We start from the raw sequence: 25,920 nt of genomic DNA on the forward strand, positions 1-25,920 counted from the left end.
TCTGAACATGCCTGCAGTGGCGAAAACAATAGTAATGAAGTCAACCTTTTATTGTTTGTTTGTTTTGGGGGTGTTGGTGGTGGTTTTTTGTTATTTTTGTTTTAAGAGTTTCTCTGTGTAGCCCTAACTGTCCTAGAACTGCCTCTGCAGACCAGGCTGGTCTTGAACTTGAAGAGATCCACCTGCCTTTGCCTCCCTAGTGCTAAGACGAAAGGCTTGTGCCACCACTGCCCTGCAACACATTATTTTCCTGCTATCATACACACACACACACACACACACACACGCACAGGCACACACGTATGCACTCACTCCTCTCCCCCCACTTAATTCTCAATCCACACAGCATGACTAGTTCCTACATCAAATCTTTACAAAGATTCTCGAAGAAGTAAATTGCTAAGAAGAATTTCAAGCCAATAACCATTAATGTACACAGTAAGCCAAAATTACATTTTTAGGCACTGAGGATTTGTAACTAAATGAAAGTTGACATGCCATCAACTTAGTTGATTTTTTTCTACTAATGTACTTCATCTTGTCTATTATCACTATAATTTTAGGACAGCAGTCAATGAATCCTTTAACTAAAACCTTTAAGCCATTAAGTCATCCATCCCTGCTGTGTAATACAAAAGGTTTTAAGAGTGAATATTCTTATGTGCTTCAAAGTACATCTTCATTTGATATCTCTTTACTTTTATTCTGAAAAACAACAGCCAAAGACTTTGAGTATGGAGTTCGGTTAAAGGAACTAACTGCTGACAGGGCTGGAGAGATGGCCAGCGGTTAGGAGCACCTGCTGCTCTTGCCGAGTGCCAGAATTGATTAGCAGCACCCACATAGGAGCACACAACTGTCTGTAACTCCAGTTGCAGGGAATCCAAACCCTCTTCTGACCTCTGCAGGTACCAGGCTTGCACACAGTGCACACACATTCATGCAAGCAAAATACTCATACACATAAAAAAGTAAAAAAGAGCCCACCACTAAAACTCTACTACGAATTTACAAAACAGCTACAGATAGACCCAAAGCCCTGGCTCTGAACAGTCTTGCATATTTTAACATCAGTGCATGTACTAATGGAACGTGCATGCCTTCCTGATAGGAAGTCTATTTGAGGTAGAGTGAATAACGGAAGATGAAGGAAAAAACAAAATCCTACACTAGGTGGCGTCGTTCTTTTCTGCAGTCTCAATGTAGAAGGTGAGGGTCTCCATCATAGAAAGGTGGTCCCTTCTGGGACCAAAGCAAACTATGACAACACCGTCTTCTTAGGTTACCTAAGAAGCATTAAAATAATCTGGTTACAAAGGGGATTTTTAAAGATGTTTTACCTATAATAATAAAAGTAAAGGCTCACATTTACTGAGTGACCAGATGTTAAGGATCTTACATGGGTTAACATTTAATACCCACAAGAACCATGTACATCAGAGAAGGCCATCCCATCGCTGCCCCTGCTTTATGGACAGGAAGTAAGCCCGAGATTTACTCAGGTTTGCCTTCTGCAGCAGAGACCTGCGCACCAGGCGTGTCACTCTGCATCCTCACGCCACGATGTTGTCCACCAGCACGCAAGGATGAGTGTGATCTACTCTGGTAAAATCGCACCTTTTCTAATGCTTTTCTTTCCTGCAGAGAAATTTCAAATATATTATGAAAATATATGATCACTGAAAGATATACTACCTTTACTCATTTTGTATTAGGAACTAAAGTATTTCCCCCATTATATTATAAGTATTTAAAATTGGATACACTAAACATTTATACATGAAAATCATCGATGTAAAAATAACATTTGAAAAGAACATGGCCAGTTAGTTGGTAGTCCATTGGCAGTATCTTAGAATAAAACAAGTTTTAAACCTTCATTTAACAACACTAAAGAATGAGGTGTCTGAATGTTTTCATCACAGACTTTTACTGTAACCAAGAAACTGGATTCACAACTAGCACGTCATAAGAGTGCCACTGTGCCAATGAGCGTACTGTATTTCAACAGTTACATTACCATGGAAACCAGTATCACAACCGTTAGGGGCCACAGCTTTACCTTCAAATGTTACCATGATGTCTTTTACGTGACAGGTGATATTCAAGTAAGGTTCTTGTCTTTAGTTTAATTTACATTTCAGAGACTCCCCCATGGGCAGATATATATTAAGCAAATGGCTAGAGAAAACAAGAGAACCTGAGAATTTAAGATATAGCATATAGTTTCTAAGATGGATTTTCAAATACAACATAACACACTCCATTTAGTTGTAAACAAAATGCAAAATCTTAAGTCATAAAAAATATTTTATTGGTAATTATACATAAGTGAGTGGGGCTGTAAATACTTTCTATTTCAGGATATTGATAAGTGCATAAACTGGAGGCTGTATCTGGAACCCAGAGTACTATGGTTTCCAGACCAATTGTTATATTTAGGAAAAGGCCAATTAAATCACCTTAGGAGTGCACCCCAGTACTGTGCAATAGTTACACGTTATATTAATTAGATTCACATGTCTATGACCCGGGACAGGTTTGGAACAAGGAAACAGTGATAAACTATCATTAAGTTAAAGCTTTTGCAAGGATGGCAGTTCTTTCCTGTTCCTGCCAGATACGTATACTCCTTCAACTTTAACGTCTTAGAGAATACAGGAAATACCAGTGTTCAATCAGAAAGCTACACAGTCCGTGTTTTATTGTTTACTATTCAGCTAGTAAACAGTACAACAAACCGAGGCTTTGAAAAACAAGCAAACTAACAAACATAAACTGCAAAAATGGATAAAACATAACTCAGAAACAATAATTTAGTAAAAACATGTCAAAAACATTGGCAAAGGTTCATACAAATTCTTTATTTAATAACAACTTTCCTATTTAATCACACCAAGTACCAGCAGGTGCATTAGGAGAATAGGCATTAAGAAAGTCCTGTCGCAGCAAGAGTAATTCAGCCGACCTCTGACTTGCATACATATAACTATTTGTTTCACAATTCTCAAATAATACATATTTAGGCAGCTTGCACTATGTAATAAAAAATTTAAACTCATTACATGCCAATAGTAGAGAATTCAATAATTATGTGTTAGAATTCACTAAACTATAAGTGAAAATAGACTTACCAATAACACTGCATAATGAATAATTCAACCACATTTTCATGGCCTTTCACAGCAGAGACCGAAATGTTACGTCTGGAAATGTTCGGTAGCTTACACTGCAATAAATCTAATGAATCCTGGCAAATTCATGTTTCATGTAAAACTCAAATTATAGGTTATGCATGAGTGTCTGTCATGAAAATGTGGTAGTTGTTGGCATAATCTGTGTTTCCATGGAGGACAGGCATGACTAAGTGGAGCTCGAGTGTTTAGTGCGACTCTCCGTTCAGGGACGAGGCTTCTCCGCGGGGCGAGGAGGACCTGGACAGGCCCCGCTCGGTGGTGTCCGAGCTGCAGCTGCTCTGGCTGTGCTGATCGGCGGCCGCGGCTCCGGATGCAGGAGCTGACTTCGCTTTCTCCTTAAAGTCTGTGATAATGACTGTCAGGTCTCCAACAGTGACTTCCAAGTGCTGCGCGCTACTCCGATCCACATTTTTTAATCTTGGTCTAAACACAAAAACACAATGTAGGTTTTAAACTCGTTTTTCTATCAAAATTCTGATTAAATGCTAAATAAAGTAACAGAATGGGTCACAGTGAAGGTTGCAGGCAGCTTAATAATGTTATTCCAATAGATGTTTTAGGACACAAAGACACCACTGTACCACAAAGGCAGCTGATGAAAGCTAAGGCTGGCGGACTGGAGAGGTAGCTCAATGGTTAAGAGCACTAGCTGTTTTTCCAGAGGACCCAGGTTTGATTCCCGCCACCCACATGGAGGCTTACAACATCCCTGACTCCAGTGCCAGCAGATGTGACGACACCCTGAGCTTTGTAGGCACCAGGCATGCACATACATACATGTAGACATGACATAGTATACATACACACATGCAGACATGACACTTGGGATACATAAAACCAAAGCCTCTTCGAATTTAAGCTTGTATTCTGATCTTATCTGATTTCTAACGTAACTTTCAAGGCCAGAAAACTTGTGATATTTTATATTGAGATAAAATAGCTTACCTGGGCGCTGTGTACAGGAGTATGATCAAAGTTAAAAAAGGAATATTAAATGGTTGTTCTATTGTTTTGAAAACCCCACGGAGCCCATCCTACCTGGTTCTCTTGTGACAGTTCTTTTTGCTAGCTGCTTCCTTCTCACTTTTGTCCTTCTCTACTTTGTCTTTCTTCTCTTTCTTCGACTGGGTAGGGGGCACGAACTGCTGAGTGACCTGCTGTGCGACCAGCTGGGAGACAGGGCGAGGTTTCCTGTGTGCATAGGAAAGAGAACGGATTTTATTATAACTTACAGATGCATGTTTGTATGAAACAAAAGCAGGTTGTGAAAATATATTTTACAATATTTTAAAGTTTAAATTTCTCATATATAAATTGTTATTTCTGTTCAATAAAATAGAACAAACTATGATAACAGTTAAAATCTAAGTCTAAGATATATACTCAGGCCAGTAGAGTGCAAGTGTACATAAAGGAACATGTAATATTATTTACAATTTATATCCAAGAAAATAAGGCACATATAACAAACATGAATTTTAAAAATTTAACAAACGTTTACACTTAACTAGTTTCAGTGTACCAGTGCTGTGGCTAAAGTACGGGGCCTCACACAAGCAAAGCAAAAGCTAAGGCACATAGCAGGCCCCAAGAAGTCGCTTTGACCTGCCCTTCCTTCTGAGAGAAAGAGCTAAATATCTCTAGTATCATCCCTCTAAAATCTTTAATTCATTCACTGATTATCTGTTTATGCCAAAATGCACCATTGAAATCTTTCTGTCTCCCGCCACAATCTTAAGATGCATTTTTTTTTTTGGGTTCTTTTTTTTCGGAGCTGGGGACCGAACCCAGGGCCTTGCGCTTCCTAGGCAAGCGCTCTACCACTGAGCTAAATCCCCAGCCCCTTAAGATGCATTTCTGATGCAAGAGCATCCTCCATTGTGTGACGTCTCCATTTCTACAGTGCAGGGTGCCTTCTAGGCTTTGCCTTTGGATGCTAGCATGAGCACCTGGGGCAGGATTCAGAGAAACAGCCTGTATGTACCAAAGAAAGTGAGGAAGTAGGAGGACAAAGGAGTGAAGAAAAATATGAGAGACAGACACACAGACAGACATAGGGATATATCCATCCCATGTTTTATAAATAATTAGCGTTGTTGCTTAGAAACTCCTATCCTGGGGTTGGGGATTCAGCTCAGTGGTAGAGCGCTTGCCTAGGAAGCGCAAGGCCCTGGGTTCGGTGCCCAGCTCCGGGAAAAAAAAAAAAAAGAACCAAAAAAAGAAAAAAAGAAACTCCTATCCTGAAAAGAAACCCAAAGAAAAATCTTAGAACGCATAGTATTAAGCGCAGTCACACAACACCAGAACAAAACCTAACATACATGTCTCCTCCATCTGGAGATCCTAGCCTGCAGTGTGTACATGCATGTAGACACAGTAGCCCCCAGTGTGTACATGCATGTGGGCACAGTATAACATGTAGAACAGAGGACAATAGAGGGGGCACATACTGGATGATGAGAAGGACTGAGCACAGGTAAAGAGCCTTTCAGTCATGAAAAACGATATAAATGAAGCCAACTGTTCTCCGTGTTTCAACCCTGCCATGGTTGTTGTCTTTTATCTTTTTTTTTAAAGATTTATTTATTTTATGTATATGAATACACTGTAGCTGTCTTCAGACACACCAGCAGAGGGCATCAGATCCCATTACAGATGGTTGTGAGCCACCATGTGGTTGAACTCAGGACCTCTGGAAGAGCAGTCAGTGAGTGCTCTTAACCACTGAGCCATCTCTCCAGCCCCTTATCTTTTTTTTAAGTGCATATAATCAAGTGTTTATATTTGATAATAAAGTATAAAATCTGAGTCTTTATGCTTTCAGAATAATTATTATTACCACATAGAATCCAGAATGCAGGTGGTAAATACGATGTTCACAGCCAACATTTTTTCCTTTTGTTTTCTGAGATAGAATTTTACTATGTAGACTACTGAGCTGTCCTATAACTCATTATTTAGACCAGACTAGCCTCAAACTCAGAGATTTGACTGCTTCCGTCTCCCAAGAGCTGGTATTAATGTTTAAGGGTTTTTTATTAAAATTTAATTTTTTAATTAAATTTAATTATAAAAATTATATTTTGGATAGAGCATTTTTGAAAGTCTTATATTTTCTTAGAAAAGAAACAGGAAACAGCAGGACACAACCAGGAAATGAGAAAATATTGCATAATACTGCATAACCAAACAAAAAGTTTGAAGGCCAGCAGGCTATAAGGAAGCAGAGTCCACTCATTTTAAAAACAGAACGGACAGAAGTCCGGGTTCAGTGTCCAGGTTAACAGTTATACTAACAGTGCTCGAGAAGACGGCTGTGAGATAGTGCTTGCTGCACATCTGAGTTTGGAGTGCCAGTTCTCAGGTAAGAAGCTAGCCTCCTGACACACCTGCAGCAAACCCAGTATTGGTAACAAGGAGGGAAAGGATGGCAGCCACGGCTTGTTTAACACCAGCACAGCAAGTTCCAGGTTCTAATTCAAGGGAGTAAGCCTGGAGGTAAGAGGAGAGGAACACTAGAGGAAACCAGCCATCCTTCTGTGACCTCCATGCACAAGTCTGTGTGTGCTTACACACACACACACACACACACACACACACACACACACATCATACACATACATACACAACACGTGCAAAACCAGCTACACGGGGGCAGCCATCTTCCAGTAACTCGCCAAAATGACGAACACAAAAGGAAAGAGGAGGGGTACTCAGTCTATGTTCTCTAGGCCTTTTAGGAAACATGGAGTCAGTCCTTTGGCCACATACATGCGAATCTACAAGAAGCTTGATATTGTAGACATCAAGGGAATGGGCACTGTTCAAAAAGGAATGCCCCATAAGTGTTACCACGGCAAAACCGGAAGAGTCTCAATGTCACCCAGCATGCCGTGGGCATCATTGTAAACAAGTTAAGGGCAAGACTCTGCCAAGAGGATCAATGTGTGGATTGAGCACATCAAATACTCAAAGGGCAGAGACAACTTCCTGAAGCGGGTGAAGGAGAACGATCAGAAGAAAAAGGAAGCCAAAGAGAAGGGCGCCTGGGTTCAGCTGAAGCGCCAGCCTGCGCCACCCAGAGAAGCGCACTTTGTGAGGACTAACGGGAAGGAGCCTGAGCTGCTGGAGCCCAGTCCATACGGACTCATGGCCTAATGTACACAAAGGAAAGAAAGGACCCAGACTGCAAAGTCTTCTCCTAAAAGAAAAAAAAAAAACCAGCTACACATATGAAAGTGATCTGAAGGTATTGTATTTATGGTTAGCTCTGTTAAGGAAATGAACACAACAAAGGTTAAGGCAATAGTTAATGTAATCAAGCGGTGTCAGAATCTCCCAGGAAGTTTTTTGTCTTGTCAACCCCTATCTCCAGTTACTGATTTAGTGACTTCTGAATGGAGACCAAGATTCTGTATTTCTAGCTAGTTTTCAAGTACTGCTAATTTGTCTGACTCAGGGAGGTTATGTGAGAAAACTTCTTCCTGGGAAGACACAACACACAATCTGACTTTATAGGGAACTCTCAACAGAACAAAGTATGGATACCACCAAAGTCCAATTTAGTGAACCAATGAGTTTTATTAGGGCTACTTATAGAAGCAGAAATGACTCAGAAACAACTGGATCACAAAAGCACACCCCAGCACGAGGGACCGCTCACACACCCCAGCACGAGTGCCCGCTCACAAAGCTAGGAAGCTGGGGTCGTCCCTGAGCAGAGGAGACCAACCCTCCCCGCCTCCCGCCTCAGCCTACAGCCACTCTAAGATGCCTCCACACCAACTGTCAAAATGCTGGCATCTCCTTGCCTTGTAGCTGTTGCAGGAGATGTCCACAGTGGTTCATCTCCTTTCCTGCCTCAGCCTACATGAGCTGAACTGTGGCGATACCTCTCTTCACCTCCCCAAGCAGCACAAGAGTGCCTCAGCCAAAGCCACCCCTGGTCAGGAAGGACTTCTCATCCAAACCAATGGAAGAGGAGGTAGGGAAAAGCTACCAATCCCTGAGCAGGAAAAGCACCAAGCTCCCCAAGATCAGGACTTGAAATCTCACCAATCCTCAATCCAGAAATCTCAGCCCTGAAGAGCTCTCCCGCCCTAGGAAATTCTATATAAGCCCTGACCTGTGTTCAATTCCCTGGACCCTCCAATAAATCTCTTTTATGGGATTTGCTGCCTGGTGTGACTCTCAGTGGAGTAAGCCAAGAAGCAATGAAGGGAAAAAGGGAAGAAGCAAAGAAGTAGAACGGGGCGGAGGCTACCCTGCCCTGGGAGCTGTAAAGCCTCTGCTGAGGAGGCTTCCTCAAAGATGTGTGATTGCTGAGCTCTGGGCCTCAGGATGCCCTTCCCTTAGGACATTGTCCCACCTCAGCTCTGTGCTTCCTGAGCTCTCATGCCTCAGGATGCCCTTCCCTTGCCCTCGGCTGTGTGGTTCCTGGACGTCTGACTCCCAGGATGCCCTTCTGTCCAAGCAGAAACACTTAGAACGCACTGCACAGCCTGCAGGCAGTTCAGGCTGGAGAGTCCATTCAAGGTGCCTCAGTTGCTCTAAACCTCCTCCACCCAGCTCCACTGGTTTCTTTCCAGGTCACTTGTCTGGCCTCAGGGTCGTCTTCACACACTGCTCCATCAATCTCTAGATTGAGCTTTTGCTTACCCTGTCAGGAGGAGAGGCCCAGCCATTTCAGGATTTCCTGACCCTCATTTGAGTTGTTTACCTTCTGTAAGGAGCTTCCCTGAAGGATAAATGTTTCAATCTCAGAGGAAACTGTTACACAGCAAAACATCTTCTGAAAAGCAGCTTCAAGAAATGTTATGACTTTTAGCAAATACTGTGATCAGGGCAGTAGGAAGCTCAAGACAGTGCAGAGGGTACACCTTAAGGAATCTTTACCTGAGACTAACAGTCACTGAAGAAACTCAAGAAAATTTAAGAGTATGGAGATCAGTCAGAAACAGATTCTATAGGACAATAAAGTTGTTTGGAAGCTTTCTGAATAGACCGGGGGGGGGGCATTCTTTATACAAAAATAAAAAAAATAGAGAAAATAAATAATCAAAAATGCCCAAAAATAAAGAAGCAGCAATGAACTTTCAACTGTCTGGACAGTAAAATCAAGGGTGAGTGTTAACTGATTAGCCTATGCCCTTATCACCTCTAACCAAGAGACACTTCTAAAGCAAGAAGCAAAAAGCCTTGACTTGCATGTAGCTGACATTCTCTGTGTGAATATTAGAATCTGAATGTCCATGTCCCTTCAGATTTCTACACTCAGACATAATCCCAAATACGATTAGAATAAGGAAGTATGGTGATTAAATCCTAAAAGCAGAACCCCTGAGATGAGTGCCCTGACAAAGGCTGCGGAGAGCCATTGTGTCCCTTCCACAACCACATGAAGTCACAACCTCTCATCAGACACCCCTCACAGGCATGACCTTGACATGTGATTCCCAAACTTTAAAAGGTGAGAGAAAGAAATTTGTAGGGGCTGGAGAGATGGCTCAGTGGTTAAGAACACTGACTGCTTTTCTAGAGGTCCTGAGTTCAATTCCCAGCAACCACATGGTAGCTCACAACCATCTGTAAAGGGATCCCATGTCCTCTCCTGGTGTGTCTGAGGACAGTGACAGCAACAGTGTGCTCACATACATAAAATAAAAAAAGAAGTTTGTTATTCCTAAGTACCCACCCCATGGTATTTTGTTATAGCAGCGAAAATAGACTAAACAGTAAAATCAAAGACAAAACAATACAAATAAGTAAATAAGTAAATAAGCCCAGACTGTTAAGCACTGGTAATTCACAAATTTAGGAACCACACTGGGTGTCAGAGAAGAATGTACTATTCATGTTCTGTCTCCGTGCCTGTGCTCAGGCAGCCCGGGTGTCAGCCGGCACTCTGTAGCCACTACAGCAAGTGCTGCTGCACAGTCAGAGTGTACCCTGGACCAGTAATGCGTGCCGAGCAGTGAGTAACCCTTAGCCTACTTTCTTACTGACGTCTGACATGGGCACGTGGCGCAGTGTGACATGTAGGCAGCCGGCTGTGACGCCTATCGTCCTCTGACGGACAGCCTGAAGACACCGTCCTGCCTCTGAGCTCCCGGCCAGGGTGAGGTACTTGCTACTCGTGGACAGACACACAGTGTGGGGGTCACAGTAACAGGTGTTTCTTTTCTTTTCTAAGCTATACCAAAACATGGAAAGAGAAAACTGAAAGATTCAGCATGGTTGGGAATATATTTGATCAGGCTAATGCTAGTAAAGACTAATTTAAAACTAGGTAAGTCCTCTAAAATAGAAATGTAGCTAAGAAATTGTCATTGCAGGAGATTTTAAATCTCAGGGTCTCTTCATTAAATTATAGCTTTGTCACATTCATATACTGTGCTTTGTATTGTCATTCCTTTAACCTCAAAATTTAATACAAATGAATATATAAAAATATTACTAACAAAATTATAAAAATTTAAAGTGGAAATCCCAGAGCTAGGGAGATGGTTCAGCAATTGAGAGCAGTTACTGCTCTTCAGAAGACCTGGGTTCAGTTCCCAGCACACACATGGCAGCTCACAACTGTAATTCCAGGTTCTAGCCTCCTCAGGTACTGTAACACACACACACACACACACACACACACACACACACAGAGAGAGAGAGAGAGAGAGACAGACAGACAGACAGACAGACAGAGACAGAGACAGAATGTGTGCATGCTCACAAGAAAAACAAATACACAAAATAAAAACAATTCTTTAACAAGTTTAAATCCTGGAGTTTCCAGCCATTAGCAGATTGAAGTGCCTTATTCTTGTCATTACAATGATGATCACCGTATGTGCTACCTTAGAGGATGGGACCTGAAGGAACAGCTCCTTAGCTTTGCTACGTTTCTCTGGGTCACAGTACACACCATCGATAATCAGCCACTATGCTGCACTGAGGGCCTGAGCACGTCTGTGACATGCTCCTTGCCCCATGCACGGCCGTCACCAGGCGAGCTCCATCATCTACCCGGCACTGCCTCGCTGCACCACACTCACACTTTCATGCAAGAAGAAACCATTCCTAACTTTCCAACTCACAAATCTTAGAAAAGTTACTACTCTCTTTTTTTATTCTTTGAGTCTTATTCATTCTTAACAGATATTCTCTCCCTAGAACAATTACTTCTTGTGGAGGCAGGGGATGACAGGCAGTCTAACCACTGTGAAAGTAAACATCTATTAGTAAGGTATAATTTACACCATAAATCCATAAGGCTGAATCAAATCCTTTATTTTAAATGACTTATCAATTCAGAATATTCCTTAAGAACTATACTCTCAATGGTAAAAATGAGATAGTTGAGAATATTATAATTAGTCCACAAGGCAAAGCCAACAGAACTAGTTGAACCTGTCAGAGGAGAAAAAGAGTATGTCAGGCTATAACCAAGTGATTAGATCTAACCTAAGGGTGCAGCAGGGTGGAGTGCAAGTGAAACAATGAACGCTAATGTACACCTGGATATTCAGGGATAAGAGCCTCCAATCACGCAGGAAAAGGAACCGTGGCAGGACAACAGAAGCCTTCTCTAAGTCAGAGAGCCATAGACTTGACATGGAACATGCTAAATACTGTGGCTGCAATGTAAACCGTCCCCCACTGGTTCATCACATATTTGAACAGTAGTTCTCCACCTAGGAGTGTTGTTTTGGGAGCACCTTTAAAAGAAGTGGACTGGGCCAGTGAGGAAATGCCTCCCACGTGACATTCATTTCTGGTTCTGACAGAGTTCTGCTCCTTGTCCTATCAGATGAGAAGAACAGACTAAACAGACTAAGGGAATGCCTCAGCACAGCAGACCAAGTGGGGTGCTTTCCTCAGGATGACAGACTGTGCTATGAAGCCATGGGCCTCTTTGCCACTAAGCTGCTCTGTCAGCTGTTTTATCAGTGGCAAAATAAGCAAACATAAAGACTAAGTATGTAGGTTTGTGAGTGAAGCAGGCCATGGGGCAAGCAGAACTGTAGACCTGGCATTCTAGTAAGCAGTCCTTACTATCTCCTCTGTACCCTGTACCCTGAATGGTATTCCTTAAAGAGACTTACGGCTGTTCAAGGTGCTGAGAAAGAGTGACAGTTGACTGCTTGGCCCTAATCAGGACATCGATATCAACCTGCTTAAGACTCAGGGAACACAGAGGAAGAAGGAGTAAAAGACTGTAAAAGCCACAAGACAGGGAGAAGGACTGAGAAATACTACTTTCTAGGCATGATATGACCACTGCAATCATGATCCCACACCTGCGGTTACGTACACTAGACCTGTATGAGAATGGGCGTCTTGACGGTCAGTCATGGAAGGGGAAGGGTCATGGGGCCCTGGTCGGCACTGCTGAGCTACTGGTTGTCAATGGCTACTGTGGGAGGGACTCATTGCTTTCAGCCGCTTACCATCAGAGAGCCTACCAGGCTCCAAAAGACAGTACGGCCTGGTTAAACCCACTGTATTACAAAACAAAACAAAGCAAAGCAATGGAACATGAAAAAGGCGTTTGCAGCAAGAAGAAAGGGTGAAACATGGTAAGAGGGACGTAGGAGAGGGTCGAAGGCAAGAGAAGACAGAATGCATTAATGCGTGTAAAACTGTCTTCTTTTATCATAGGCTTTTCTGTGTTATCTAATACTCCACTGTTTCATTCTTGTTCTAAAGACAAGGATTACCCCTCGTTTCAAGACTGTAACTCTACCCTACAGTTCTAAGATGGCTTAATCTTATTCAATTTTGAATGAAAAGTGTAGAGGAATACATTTATTAACTGAAACAAAATTCCCTACTACTCTTTGGAGGCTGAACGGGCTTTAACACTCCTTCAATAACAGCCATGGGGACACAGTTTACCACCATCCTTTTTTTTTTTTTTTTCAGAGCTGGGGACCGAACCCAGGGCCTTGCGCTTCCTAGGCAAGTGCTCTACCACTGAGCTAAATCCCCAACCCCACCACCATCCTTTATAGACTAGAGAGGTACAGCTCCACCATGCACGTACTGTCTGCGCACGGGGGTCCCTTCTTCCCTTTGACAAGAGGAATGCTGAATGAGAGAGAAGAGTCTCTTTCCCCCAAGAGCACAAATCCACTTTTATTTATTTACTCTCCATTTAAATCCAGAAGGGATATAACATCACACAGAGTCTATGTCCAATGGCCTTTGCAGGAAGGTTGCTTTGGAATTGGGCTCGAACCATGTTTCTGTGGGCCTGAGTTACTTTTCCCCAGATCACTCTGGTTTTGTTTGGTTTGCCTCCAGGAGTCACTGTATTGGTTTTTGCTTTGTACACATAAGCACACCTCTGGCCTAAGTAGAACTCAATTTCATCTCGAGCATAAACGCCTTCAATTTTAAGAAGAGCCGTGTGCTCTCTTTAGTTCTGGGGACCTCGCTTGTAGCCAGCAGAAATGGCCTTGCACCACAGCCTTGCAGACATGCTTGCTTGTTTTAGAACTCCTGTTCCCAGTAGGCCCCAGAAACCTACCCCTAAAGTTCAGCAGCACAAACTTCCCTCACCTCCACTGAGAGTAGTGTCTTTTAATGGTGGAAACAGTTAGCTCAGAAAGTGAAAGAATGTCATTACGAAATAAACTTCCTTTCTCAACTATTTGTTACAAGACAAGTAATTAATAAATTAGTGTACTTGTTATAAAATGAAATGTCACAGACAAAATTAATGTGTTCAATGTGTTATCATTCCAGCTAATAAAAACATAAGAAAGTAAACAATCAAAACAAGTATGGTAGCACAAGCTTATCACCCCAGCACAGAATGCGCTGGACTGAGTGAGCTACATGGTGAATCGGCCCCCAATCTAGTTTACACAGCAGAAAACTACTATTATGCTACTAAAGAAATGTAGCAATAGAGGGCTCCTAATGACATACTGTTATACCTGAGATTAGGCCTCATCCAATGCACAGCAGAGAAGCATCTTCAGGCAGTAGGTGGAAATGCAGTCCCACAACTGGGCAGTGTGCAGAGTGAGAGACTGTGTAGCACCCAGTCCTAAAAGAAATGTCTTTACCAAGCCCCTCCTCTCAAAGGCTCAGGGATCTATGGGGAACAGGAAGCTGAAAGATTTTAGAGTCAGAGGGAATGGATGGCACCAAAGGAACACTGTCTTGCAGACACAACAGGACTGATGTACAATGTGAGATCACAGAGACTGTGATGTATGACCTAAACAGACACCCAGAGATTCAAGCCAGATGGGTTCCAACATGGAGAAGAGAAAACCTGGCATGGTATCCCACTTCTAACCAAGCTATTTATAATTGTTACTGCTGGCAAAAAGGAAACCAGTTCTTCTCAATGGGGTGTTACTGGGTACATCAACCACACCAGATCAGACCCTATGTTCAGGAGTAGCTGGCCAAGGGAGCTGAGGGAAACGGTACCTTTTTCTTTCATTTTGGTGGGTTTTTTTCTGTTTTTTGTTTGTTTGCTTGTTTGTTTTGGGGTGTGTGTGTGTGTGTGTGTGTGTGTGTGTGTGTGTGTGTGTGTGTGTGTTTTAAACAAGAAAGAGAAAAGATAGTAGATAAAAAGGTGGGAAGGGGGGTTAGGGATTTAGCTCAGTGGTAGAGCACTTGCCTAGCAAGCGGAAGGCCCTGGGTTCGGTTCCCAGCTCCGAAAAAAAGAAAAAAAAAAAAAAGGTGGGGAAGGATCTAAGAGTTAGGGAAGGGGAAAACATGACCAAAATATATTGTATGACAATTTTAAATAAATTATTACAGTATGAGAAAATACTTAACATACTGTCTAAGAATACACATTAATAAACTTTTAAAGAACTTGCTCTTGCCTGCTACCCTAGGTTTCCAGACAATTAAGTCCATAAAAAGCTTGAGAGCAAACACAGGCAGTGCCCAAAACTGAGTCAGGCATGACTACCTGAGACTTTATCATCTCTGAACATTGCAGTAATGTTGTACTCTGAGGTCCTAACTCGACAAAGCCACACAACTGTTTGTTCTCTCCACCTTATTGTACCCTGGCTTCCTCAACAGGTGGAGGGCAACTGCTGCTTTTACTTCTCACTGCTCTCTGTCCCTCCAAGACAGCACCCAGTGAGCTTCACACCTGATGGCATTCCGCCATTGTATAGCACCCCAACTGTTAAACAGCTCAAATGATCAAACTATTAAGGAAATGACAAAGCGGGACTTCTGTAACTTCTGTCTTACCACTTGGAGCACTTGCTCTGGGGAGCCGGCTGCTCTAAGGGACTTCAGCGGCCCTATGGAGATGCACATGGCAAGGGATTTGGCAACCCTGTCAACAGCACTCAGTGTGTCTGAGCCATCTTTGGAAGGAGGTACCCAGAGGTCAAGCCTTCAGACAAGTGCAGCCTCACTTAGCATCTTCTTCCCCAGCCCATCCTTCCTCCCTGAGTCTGACTAAACTGGCTAACCTGGAACTAGCAATCTTCCTGTCTTGGGCTCCTGAGGAATTGGGCTATAGGCATGGACCACCATGGCAGGCCTCAGCAAATATTAACTATAGCCTGAGAGTAATCTAGAGTCCGAAATATCCGCTAAAACCTGAAGCAAACTTACGACTTACCAAAATAGATAAAATAAATGTTCTAAGGCAATTTGTTGCAAAAATATGATTATGAACCTGTTTACTAAAAGCATGTGAACAAAGATGCAGTCACTTCTGCGTGGGAGAGGGGACACAGCAGGACGGGAAAGCTGAGCAACAGGAGAACAGCTTGTCAATGCACAGGCCACTCCCTCCGGGAGACAGCGGCTGTGCGGAAAGGGCAAAAGAAACCAGCGCGCTCAAGATTATCAATGTGCAACTGTTTCTGTGGCCCTAAGACAGCAGTTCTCAACCTGGGCTTCCCGACCCCCTTGGCTGTGGACCGACCTTTCCATGGGGTCTCATATCAGATATTTACATTATGATTCATAACAAGATTGTGTAGCAAAATTAGTTATGAAGTAGCAATGAAAATAATTTTATAATTGAGGGTCACCACAACATGAGGAACTGTATTAAAGGGTCTCAGCATTAAGGCTGAGAACCAGTGCTCTAAGATCACTGAATTCTCGAAATTGTCTTTAGTGTTTTATAAACATTTTACTACATTTATTTGTGTGTGTGTATGTGTTTGCCATGGAGCCTGTGGAGGTCAGAGAACTGTAGGAGAGTCTCCTCTTCCACCATGTGGATCCTGGGATCCACCTCACATTAGCAGAGCTCAGAGACCAGCACCCTCACCTGCTGAGCTGTCCACTGCACCTAGTTTATGAGTGTTTAATACATTTTACTTGTAGATACTAAAAGCATGGCACATGTCTAATTTTATTATGCAATCATCTATTGAAAACAATGAGGTTCACCTGTAGAGATCAGAGTTGATTTAAGATTTCTACATACAAAATATGATGCTGAACTAAAGACAGCCGGCCTAATGAAGGTAGTGTGGTCTCTAGCATTGATGAGATCCAATTTAGTAGAAAGAAACAGGAGGAACCCAGTAAAGACATCTAACATAGTGTATGTCCAAGTAGCTGCTGAGTAAATCTGAAAGGCAAGAAACATAAATAACACCTCGACATGGCAAAGTCAAAGAGAACTGTTCTTGAAGAGGGCTTTCCAAGCTGGTCCCGGGGCAGTTCCAACAGGCAACGCTGAAATGAAGGGCAGTGAAAGCAGAGGGAGCATGGAGAGCAAAGCCGCCATGTCCAAAGACAGACGGAATCTCCAAAGCACTTTCAGGAAAGTCTGTGAGCAGTGAGGTGAGGGAAACAGACAACATTTTTCAAGAGGGCTGCTGTAGAGGCTAGGGGGGGTCAGGCTGTGGGAGGCTTATGTGACAGAGTGAGGGATCTGCAGCCAGGATTGGATTCTGAAGGACTCTGGAGTTATTTTTCACAAACTTCATCTGTACTAACATTTTTAATTAATAGATTTTACATATCATTTTAAATGTTTTATAATGAAAATTTGAAAACAGTCCACTTCCACTCCTCCCTCCTGTCAAAGCAAGGACACTGGAGGTAAGTGAGAAGTGAGGCACTCTTAAGTGCCTGACACCAGCTGCCATACAGTAGAACTGTCCCATCACGGCTGTGTGGTGCTGGACACATATGTCCATGTGTGTAGAGGTGCTCACAGCTTACAGTGCTGCCACAGAAGATGAACCACAACATGTCAATAAATTGTTAAGTCAAGCATCAGGAAGTAAAGTCTGTTTATCTGCATCTACATATAATTTAAACATGATCCCACATAAATTATTACATAATAAAATTTATATAGGCTATATAACATTTTTATATCAGATGTAAAAGCTATTTTTATTTATAAATGTGTGTTTGTATGTCTGTGTATGCCCAGTTCAAGCAAGCTCTGGTTTCTCTGTGTAAAGCCAGTGAAAAACCACCACGACGTTTATAAAGCTAAGCTACTTCCAGATCAGATGACAAAAAGGAAGTTGTGGTTTTAAGTGACTTTCTTGCTTCCGATCTATATTCTGCTGAACAAAATTATTTTAACACAGAGAGCTAAATTATAAATGCTTTGTTTAAACTACCAAATGTCTAAACATGAAATAGCAATGAACCAACCAGCTACCAGGCATTAGATAACTTGACCCCTTTGACTAAAGATCAGAATTAGGCAGCCAGGATATGAAAAGTACATTTGAGACAAATTTCACTGTATTCCACAGAGCAACCATCATTATGTACAGAGCAGGGGGACTATGTGAGGATATTTTTGCATGTAAGAACTATACATTTAATAGTACATCATCTAACTCTATATAGTGTGCTTTTACTAACAATTAGAATTTTAATATAACTAAAACCATAAATGCACAGGTAAAAGGAAACACAAAGGAAATGAATGCTGGGGTGGGAGGTGGGGGACAAAATATGCAGGGAAAGGACTCCTAATAAATCCTATCCTTGCACAGACGTGACCATGTGGAACACTATAGAATATTTTTATTTAATGTAGTGAGATTTTAGTTAATAGATAAATGAAGAATTTAGATAAAACTGATTCTCTAGGTGACTAAATCTTATATGTGTTACTTTCTTAATTACACATAAGTTATTAATCTTAAAGATTCCTTAAGTGACGTATACGACAGCTTATATGACACTTTCCACCTGTATCCACTTCATATTAAATTCTGTTTTGAGTGAAGGAACCTGTCATGGTCACTTCCCAAGTCTCAATCAACTCCAGGTCTGCTGGGTCCTAGCATCCATCCTTCCGCACGCACAACACTGTGTGCTTCTGCTGACTCCCAGCACCAGTCTGGAACCTCACCCAGCAAGGCTCTCTGGACTCATTAAGGTGCTCTGGGCCATCTGCCCACATTGAAACAGTACTTCCAGACGGCTGCGTCATTCTAGCTGGTAATTCTCCTGTCTCCTGTCTTGTCGTCAATTACCACTTCTCAGTATATCTGTGTCTTCAGCCCTTCAGCTGCTTACACGTAATGTCTATCATAATCTGAGAGAATTAATAGAGGGGGACAGAGCTCCGTAGGTGAGGCGCTTGCTATAAAAATATAAACAACAAAATTTAGATTCCCAGAAACCCGCACAAAAGCCACGTAGTCGTGCCAACGGCCTGTAACTAGCATTTCAGAGGCAGAGAGCAGGGATGCCCACAACAAGCTGGCTGGCTAGACTAGGAAAGCCAGAGCCCTTGGTTCAATGAGGGATCCCGCCCCACCACACCTCCCCCACCACACCTCCCCCACCCTTCAGAGAGCAGAGAGAAATTGAGGAAGACACTCGACACCAGCTTCAGGCCTCCATATGTATTTGTACAAACTTCTACACACACACAGACATGTACACCTTCAACATGCAAACACACATACATACACACAAGTATTCCATGTATATGTGTAAAAATATAAAAGTTGTCAAAAATAACATCTCATCCTAGCAGTGCTTGTTGTTTTATGAAGTACTTCTTGTATACCATAACTACAAACTGACAGGGACAACTAGAGACCAAGCACAGCAGCCTTTAAAGCAGCCTTTAAAGCAGCCTGGAGCATTCTGGGTACCTGGCAAGCAGGGGGAAGTAAGGCAACGTTTAAAAAGTTCCCTAACCCCTCACAACCACAGCGGCCATGTGTTGGCTTCACTATTTGACAAACTGAAGAGGCTGCTGCATGACCCCACCAAATGGGAGTTACAAAACTGAGGACAACTTCAACAAGGCAGGTTACTCTAGAACATGAGTTACTCAATGTCACCCCAGCATCCTGGCTGTTTTACCACAGCCTCAGGCTTTCTTCTCTGTCACACTTCTCTGGTTTCTGTGACGCTGAGTACGTTCACCATCATTAAAGTCATCGAGTAAGAGCCTTTCGTTCATTTACTCTATATACCCATGAGCACACTCTTGACTGTGGTTTGAAAGTACATATTTAATTTTGCTAACACACTGCTTTCTTTTGTTTTTTGGAATGAATTTTTAACTTAACTAAAATTTTAGGAAAAACCTAAAATTTTTCCCATACTAATATACAAAATATATTTAAAACATTTTACTGTATGTTGGCAGTCCCAAAATAGTCTTAGACAGAGCACAGCTTAGACACACTGTTCTCTGCGCATCGTCCCTGTCAGATGTTTGGCTGGCCCGCTCTGCTGCTATTATTCCTGTGGCACTAATCCTGAGTTCTTCCTGTGAGTACTATGTTTCTATCAACTTGTTTAGTCTCCACCACAACTCTGACTTTATAGAAATTTAATGCTTTAAGAAAAGAATAGGAAATTTCAACCTCATCTTTATTCTTAGTCAGCTTAATTATTTACCAAATCATTCTGTGAAAATCTTTAAAAAGTCTCTCACAAAACCACCTAGGCCTGGCAAGCTGAAAGTTTCAGTCTCTCGTAGGGTCATTTTTATTAATACATAATTTCCTACCAAAAATCCATTCTCTTTGCCTCCCTTCCTTTTGGGCGACAGGAATGTCTTCTGACTCAGGCTGCCCTTGAACTCACCAGCTTTCCTAAGCCAGCCTTCTGAGGCGTGGCGTCTAGGTGAGGCCTAGCACACTGAGCTGCTAGTTCTGATTTACTAGCTATGCCGACTGAGCCTGAGGAACATCAGCACCATTCGTGGTGATGTCACTTCCTTCTTTGTAGTCCTAACTCTGCTTAGAGAACCTTCAAGTTCTAGCTAAGGAAACATGTGAGGCCGTGCACATATGCATTGTGTGCATGTGCATGTGTGTACGTGTGGAAGATGGAGGTCAACTCAGCTACTGCCTCAGGCGCTGTCAACCTCCATTTCTTCAGACAGTGTCTCTTAGAAACCCGAGAGAGAGCTCACCAGTTGGTTAGAGTCTCTCCATTCGGGGATTACCGGGATGCACGAGAATGCCGCACGCCGGGCTTTTGTGTGAAGACTAAGAGTTGACCTCAGGTCCTCATATTTTTGTGGCAAACACTTTACTGATGGAGCCATTCCCAGCCCCACTTAATTTCTTGTAATGAAAATAATGCTTTAGTTTTACCGAACTACACTTTGTTTTCTAATTTGTCTGTTAACTTTACTAATTATTTTTTTTCTATCTCATCTTAGGTTTATCTTGTCATTCTATATCCTATGTGGTATTTGCGTATTTAATTTTATTGGATTTCCTAGACAAACCACAATTGCCAGTTTGCAATAAAACATTGAACTAAGACTTTTTTTTAGGTTTGTTTGTTTCTCTGAAACAAAGTTTTATGGACTTCGTATGGCCTAGCTTGCTAGGTAGCAGAAAAAGACCCAGGATCCTTCTGTGTCTTGGGACAACCCTTGTAACCTCACTTACACAATGCTGGAGAAATAACCTGGAGCTACACTCCACTGTTCATACAGTACACTGAGCTGCCTGCTTGGGAAATTTTAACCTAGACATGTCATTAGTTCATTACTTGAGCCAATCACGTTGGCTCGAGATAATGTCTCAAGAATATTTACTGTGTCTCCCTTAATTGTGTTTGACTCCCAACACAGATCATCTTGACTCACTCATTTCAGGTGAATGGCAGTCTGAGACCAGCTTTTCAACCTAGCCAAGCACTCTATCAGATCAAGTACTTCCCTGGCCTAGGAAAACGGTTTTGGATTTCTTCTTGGAGGGAGGAACGTCTGCATATCATGTGCACACTAAGTGCAGGTGCACACGTGCCATGGCTTCTGGGTGGAGGCCGGAGAATAACTCCCATAGTAGGTTCTTTCTTTCCACAGTGGGATCATCCAGGGATCAAACTCAGTGGTCAGGTCTATGCAACAAGCACCTTCACCCACTGAGTCATCCTAATTTCAGAAATTGAGATTGTTTTTAAGTTTAGAAAAGGATTGTGGTTTGCTTTCTAGGAGTTGCACTGTTATTGACAAAACCTTATTGCAGAGTACAATTGCTTAAAAACTGTTTCTCAGGCGGGGAAGGCAGGTCAACTAGTAGCACAAGGACCTGTTCCACCCCCAGAACCCATATGAAAGTGCCAGGCATGGTGGTGCACAGTAACCTCAGAACTGGAGTGTCAGAGGCAGGCAAATCTTGGTTAATAGCTAAGCTTGATAGTGGGCATTGCTAGTTTTAACAAGTACATATGGTCTGGTTTTTATGTTTTCTTTAATTTTTCCTTACACACGTTTTCCTTCTGTTTTCCTTCTTCTATGATACAAGTAACGCACAGATTAAGCAAACACATATGGAGTACTTATTACTTGATAGACACCATGCTTGAAGGAATGGAATGGTACCCATGGCATCAGCAACATAACATGAATGGTGCTGCTCGTCCCCCATCCCACTCAACAGCAGAAGACATTTTTCAGAAGTGGTATGAGGGTGACACATATTTTGTCCAAAATATGACATACTGAAATTCAAATATGCCAGATGGAGTGATACACACATTTAATCCCAGAATCTTGGAGGCAGGCAGATCTCTGTGAGTCTGAGGTCAGCATGGTCTATATAGCAGTTCTCGGCCTACAGAGGCTTTATAGAAAGATGCGGTCTTAAAAAAAACAATGACCAAAAAACAATTGTCCCAATGAAAGAATGGGAAAAAGAGTACTTCAAACAGAAACTAAGTACCATATGTACAAAAGACAGACGTGTGTGACAGAACTGAAGGAAATCAGCGAGCATGGAGTCTGTTGAGGGAGGAACCGTAGAGATGACGCCTGAGAAGCAGGCACGGCAGATGAGGTAGGGCCACGTTAAAGACTCCACGTACTGGAAGTGCATCTGAGAAAGAAAATGACGTCCATCACACCAAGTGTTGTGCGGAGAATGACATACTTGAACTGAGCAGGTCAAAGGGTACACTGCTAAGATAATCCAAGCAAGAGATGACAGTGATAGGTACGCTGGCAAACAGTGATGCTGGCCAGATGGAAATCCATGCCACCAGCTTAACTACAGTCTCTTGCCAGCCAAATCTTGGGAGCTATGTGTTTACTGCTAGTCCTAGGCAAATTTACTTTCACAGAGAGCACAACATGGACTTTTAGTTTGCATGTCTGTCTCTGTACCCCGTGCATGCTGGAGCAATCTCAGTTATAAAAAACATCATCTCATGTGCATAGTTTTATAATAAATACCTCTCTATTAATTTATAACTTCATTCTTTCAGTAACTGTTTATTGATACACTGCTCAGTGGAAAATGACAGCCGGCATATAACCCCAGTACCAAAAGCAAATAAACAACAGAGCAGGACAGCGTCAGGTGGCACAGGCGTGAGCACAGGCAGGAAAGCACCTCTAGTCTCACAAAGCTGGCCATTATGATGCGAAGTGTAATTAAACTTTCTATGTATCTCACTATGTCCACAACAGTACTTTAAAGCAGTTTAAAGTTAAACGAGTTAAACCGACACCTTTTCATGTTAGCCGTCTGCTCAGTCCTTCAAATCCATTCACTAAACTCTTATGTGTTTCCAGTCCCTTGGAACAGATACACAGAGACTGTTTCCTCCTAGGGTGTTTACTCTGGTAAACATAGGGAAACAATTGTAGGCACAGATATTATACAGACTGCATATAATTGTAGCAGAAGAAACAACAGAATATGATGAGATGGGCCTAGAGCACCTCTCAGAAATGCTGTTTTCTATCAGGAGAAACCAAAGCCTCTCAGCAAGGCTCAGCACCCTCTTCAGAGAAGAAAGGGGGAGCCACATAGGGACGGATGTTAGACGTTAATGAAGGGAAAAGCCAAGGGTAAAGGTCCTGACAGGCCTAGACATGGCTCAGCATGTCAGGCCGTCTGCCACCAAGCCTGATAACCTAAGTTTCAGAGGAAGGAGAGATTAAACCATATCTGCACCCTGGAGCGCGCATGCATGCATGCGTGTATGTGTGTGTGTCTGTGTTACAAATTTGCATGCAGTTACAGCAAACAGCTGGTGTATTCAAGAAGCAATAAAGTAAATTCAAGAGCAATGAGTGAAAGAAAATGGTGGAAGTCATTTGAGGAGACAGCAATGAGTCAGATTACACATTGTCTTTCAATCAAACAGAAAAAACTTACAATTTTATTCAAATTAGGATGAGAAAATAGGAGGATTGGAAGGGATCTAATCAGGAAAATAACATGATATTAAAATAAAAAATTACCTGGCTCTAAACTGGAGACAGATGGGGAGAGGAACAGAATAAAATCAGAGAAACTAGCAGAGCATTTACGGCACAAAGCCAGCAGAAATGATCACCAGTCATCCTAGGATGTTAGCAGTAGTGTGCACTAAGGTGGAGGGATTTCAACAACACTTTAGATACTGGTATGGCAAATACAATTTTCAGATGAATAGAAAATATAGGATAAGAGAGACTATCCAGAAAGTAGTCAGGAATCCATGTTGACCTGTGAACATGTTAAGTTTAAGACAGCTACACGCAGAATGTCTCAAGAATGGCCCAGCAGAAACGCTGAGCGCTTACAGTCGCCCTTTACATGTGTGTGCTGACTCTAAGATCCTCTAACAATGATCTTAGTGCAACAGTACACAAACAGGTGTTTTTAACACAGCACACGGTTTGGGCCTCTGCAGATTTATTGTGAAAAGGAGAAAAAATACACAAGCAGTTAAAATATAGGCTCTTAGGGCTGGAAAGATGACTCAGTGGTGAAGAGCATATAGCCTTCTTCCTGAGGACCTGAGTTTCGTTCCTAGCACCCACATATAAAATTCTCAAGGGATAAACTCTGTACAATGAATGCACTGGCCTCATTCCAGAATTATGTTACATTCTAAGAACTTTCCAATTAATTTGTGATTAAGAAGGACAAAGGGATATAGGTATGGGACACTGTCACCTGAACCTGAATATGTGGAAAAGCACTTACGAACGTTAAGATGGTTTACCATGGCTGGTCCATTAAAGTCTTCTTCTTTCGTGTCCAATGGAAGAATGAAGCTATAAATCCCTATGCTCTGGCGATGCGAGGATTTCACTACCTCTCAAGAGTAAGATTAATGCTTGTGGCCCTTATTACCATTTTCAGTAGAATCCTTTAAAATGAAAAAACCTGAGGTATAGCCCTATCCATTAATGCTTGTAGTGAGATCAAGTTCTTCCATGAATATTCAATTATTCATGAAGATAACTTTAATTAAATTTTATAATTCTTTATAAAAACCCTAATAATATACCAACAATAACAAACTGGGGAGATGGCTCAGTGAATAAGATGAAAAGCTGATTTTGATCCCTAGAACCGTGTGAAAAGCTCGGAGTAGAAGTGCACATAAGCAGCACTGGAAGGCAGCCAGGAGGACCTCTGCATCTCACTGGCCAACTAGGTCAGTCAGCTGATTCAGTTAGATCCTTAAAGCCCAAAGCGGGGACTGACAGAGGAAGGCATTCAAAGTGAACTGCTGCTTCCTGCACACACGTAATCAGCGATAACAACAGTAATAGAGACACACTATACACACGGAACAGGTTGCCAAGTTGAAATGCATCTGCCCAGCATCACATTATGCTTTAGTTGGGAGCTTCTCAATTGAAACTTAAGGGCTAGTCTTCACAAAATGAGATGGGCACCACCACTAGGATTTATTCAATTTATCCCTCCTTAGCTTTTAACTTTAAAATTTTTCTCTTTTCAGGATTTTACATCTTCTAGCTCTTCTTTACCACCCATAAAAAATACACTCCCCTACCTATGAAGAAAGGAAATAACAGCATTATTTTTATAACGCACCATGACAGATGCGAAAGGCATTTAATTTCTATTATTAATATTACTATCACCTGGGCATAGTTCTTAGTCTGTTGACAACTTAAAAAGAAGGTGGTCTGTAGGAATGATCTCACTAGCAAAGCAGCACAGGCAGTTTTAGAAGGTAACGCTGATTCAAAGGCAGTAGACACATAGCAAGGAGAAAAACAATTCCACTGTCCCAAAATTATAAAGTCTACTAATTTTAAAAGAATAAATTCAGCTGAACATGGTGGTACATTAGTATCAGCTTCTGGGAAGAAGAGGCAGAAAGATTTTTCTAAATCTGAGGTCAGCCTAGTATACACAGTGAATTCTTTTTTTTTTAATTATTTATTTTATGTATATGAGTACACTGTAGCTGTCTTCAGACACACCAGAAGAGGGCATCAGATCCCATTACAGATGATGGTTGTGAGCCACCATGTGGTTGCTGGGAATTGAACTCAGGACCTCCA

At 42.1% G+C, this 25,920-nt stretch overlaps 1 protein-coding gene across 3 annotated transcripts in view; it reads right to left on the reverse strand.

Moving 5' to 3' along the window:
* Positions 1 to 1,907: 1,907 nt before the first annotated feature.
* Positions 1,908 to 25,920, reverse strand: part of Yaf2 (YY1 associated factor 2) — a 55,689-nt gene continuing 31,676 nt past the window's right edge. The window contains exons 4-6 of one of the 3 annotated variants that reach the window (XM_087559150.1): positions 14,829 to 14,849; positions 4,236 to 4,388; positions 2,293 to 3,620 (exon numbers count right to left, since the gene is read on the reverse strand). In XM_087559150.1, coding sequence (XP_087415276.1) covers positions 3,383 to 3,620; positions 4,236 to 4,388; positions 14,829 to 14,849 — 412 coding nt within the window. In that variant the 3' untranslated portion in view covers positions 2,293 to 3,382. 3 annotated transcript variants of the gene reach the window in all.

This window comes from Rattus norvegicus, chromosome 7 (genome assembly GCF_021556685.1).
Source record: "Rattus norvegicus strain SHRSP/BbbUtx chromosome 7, alternate assembly SHRSP_T2T, whole genome shotgun sequence".
Lineage (NCBI taxonomy): Eukaryota > Metazoa > Chordata > Mammalia > Rodentia > Muridae > Rattus > Rattus norvegicus.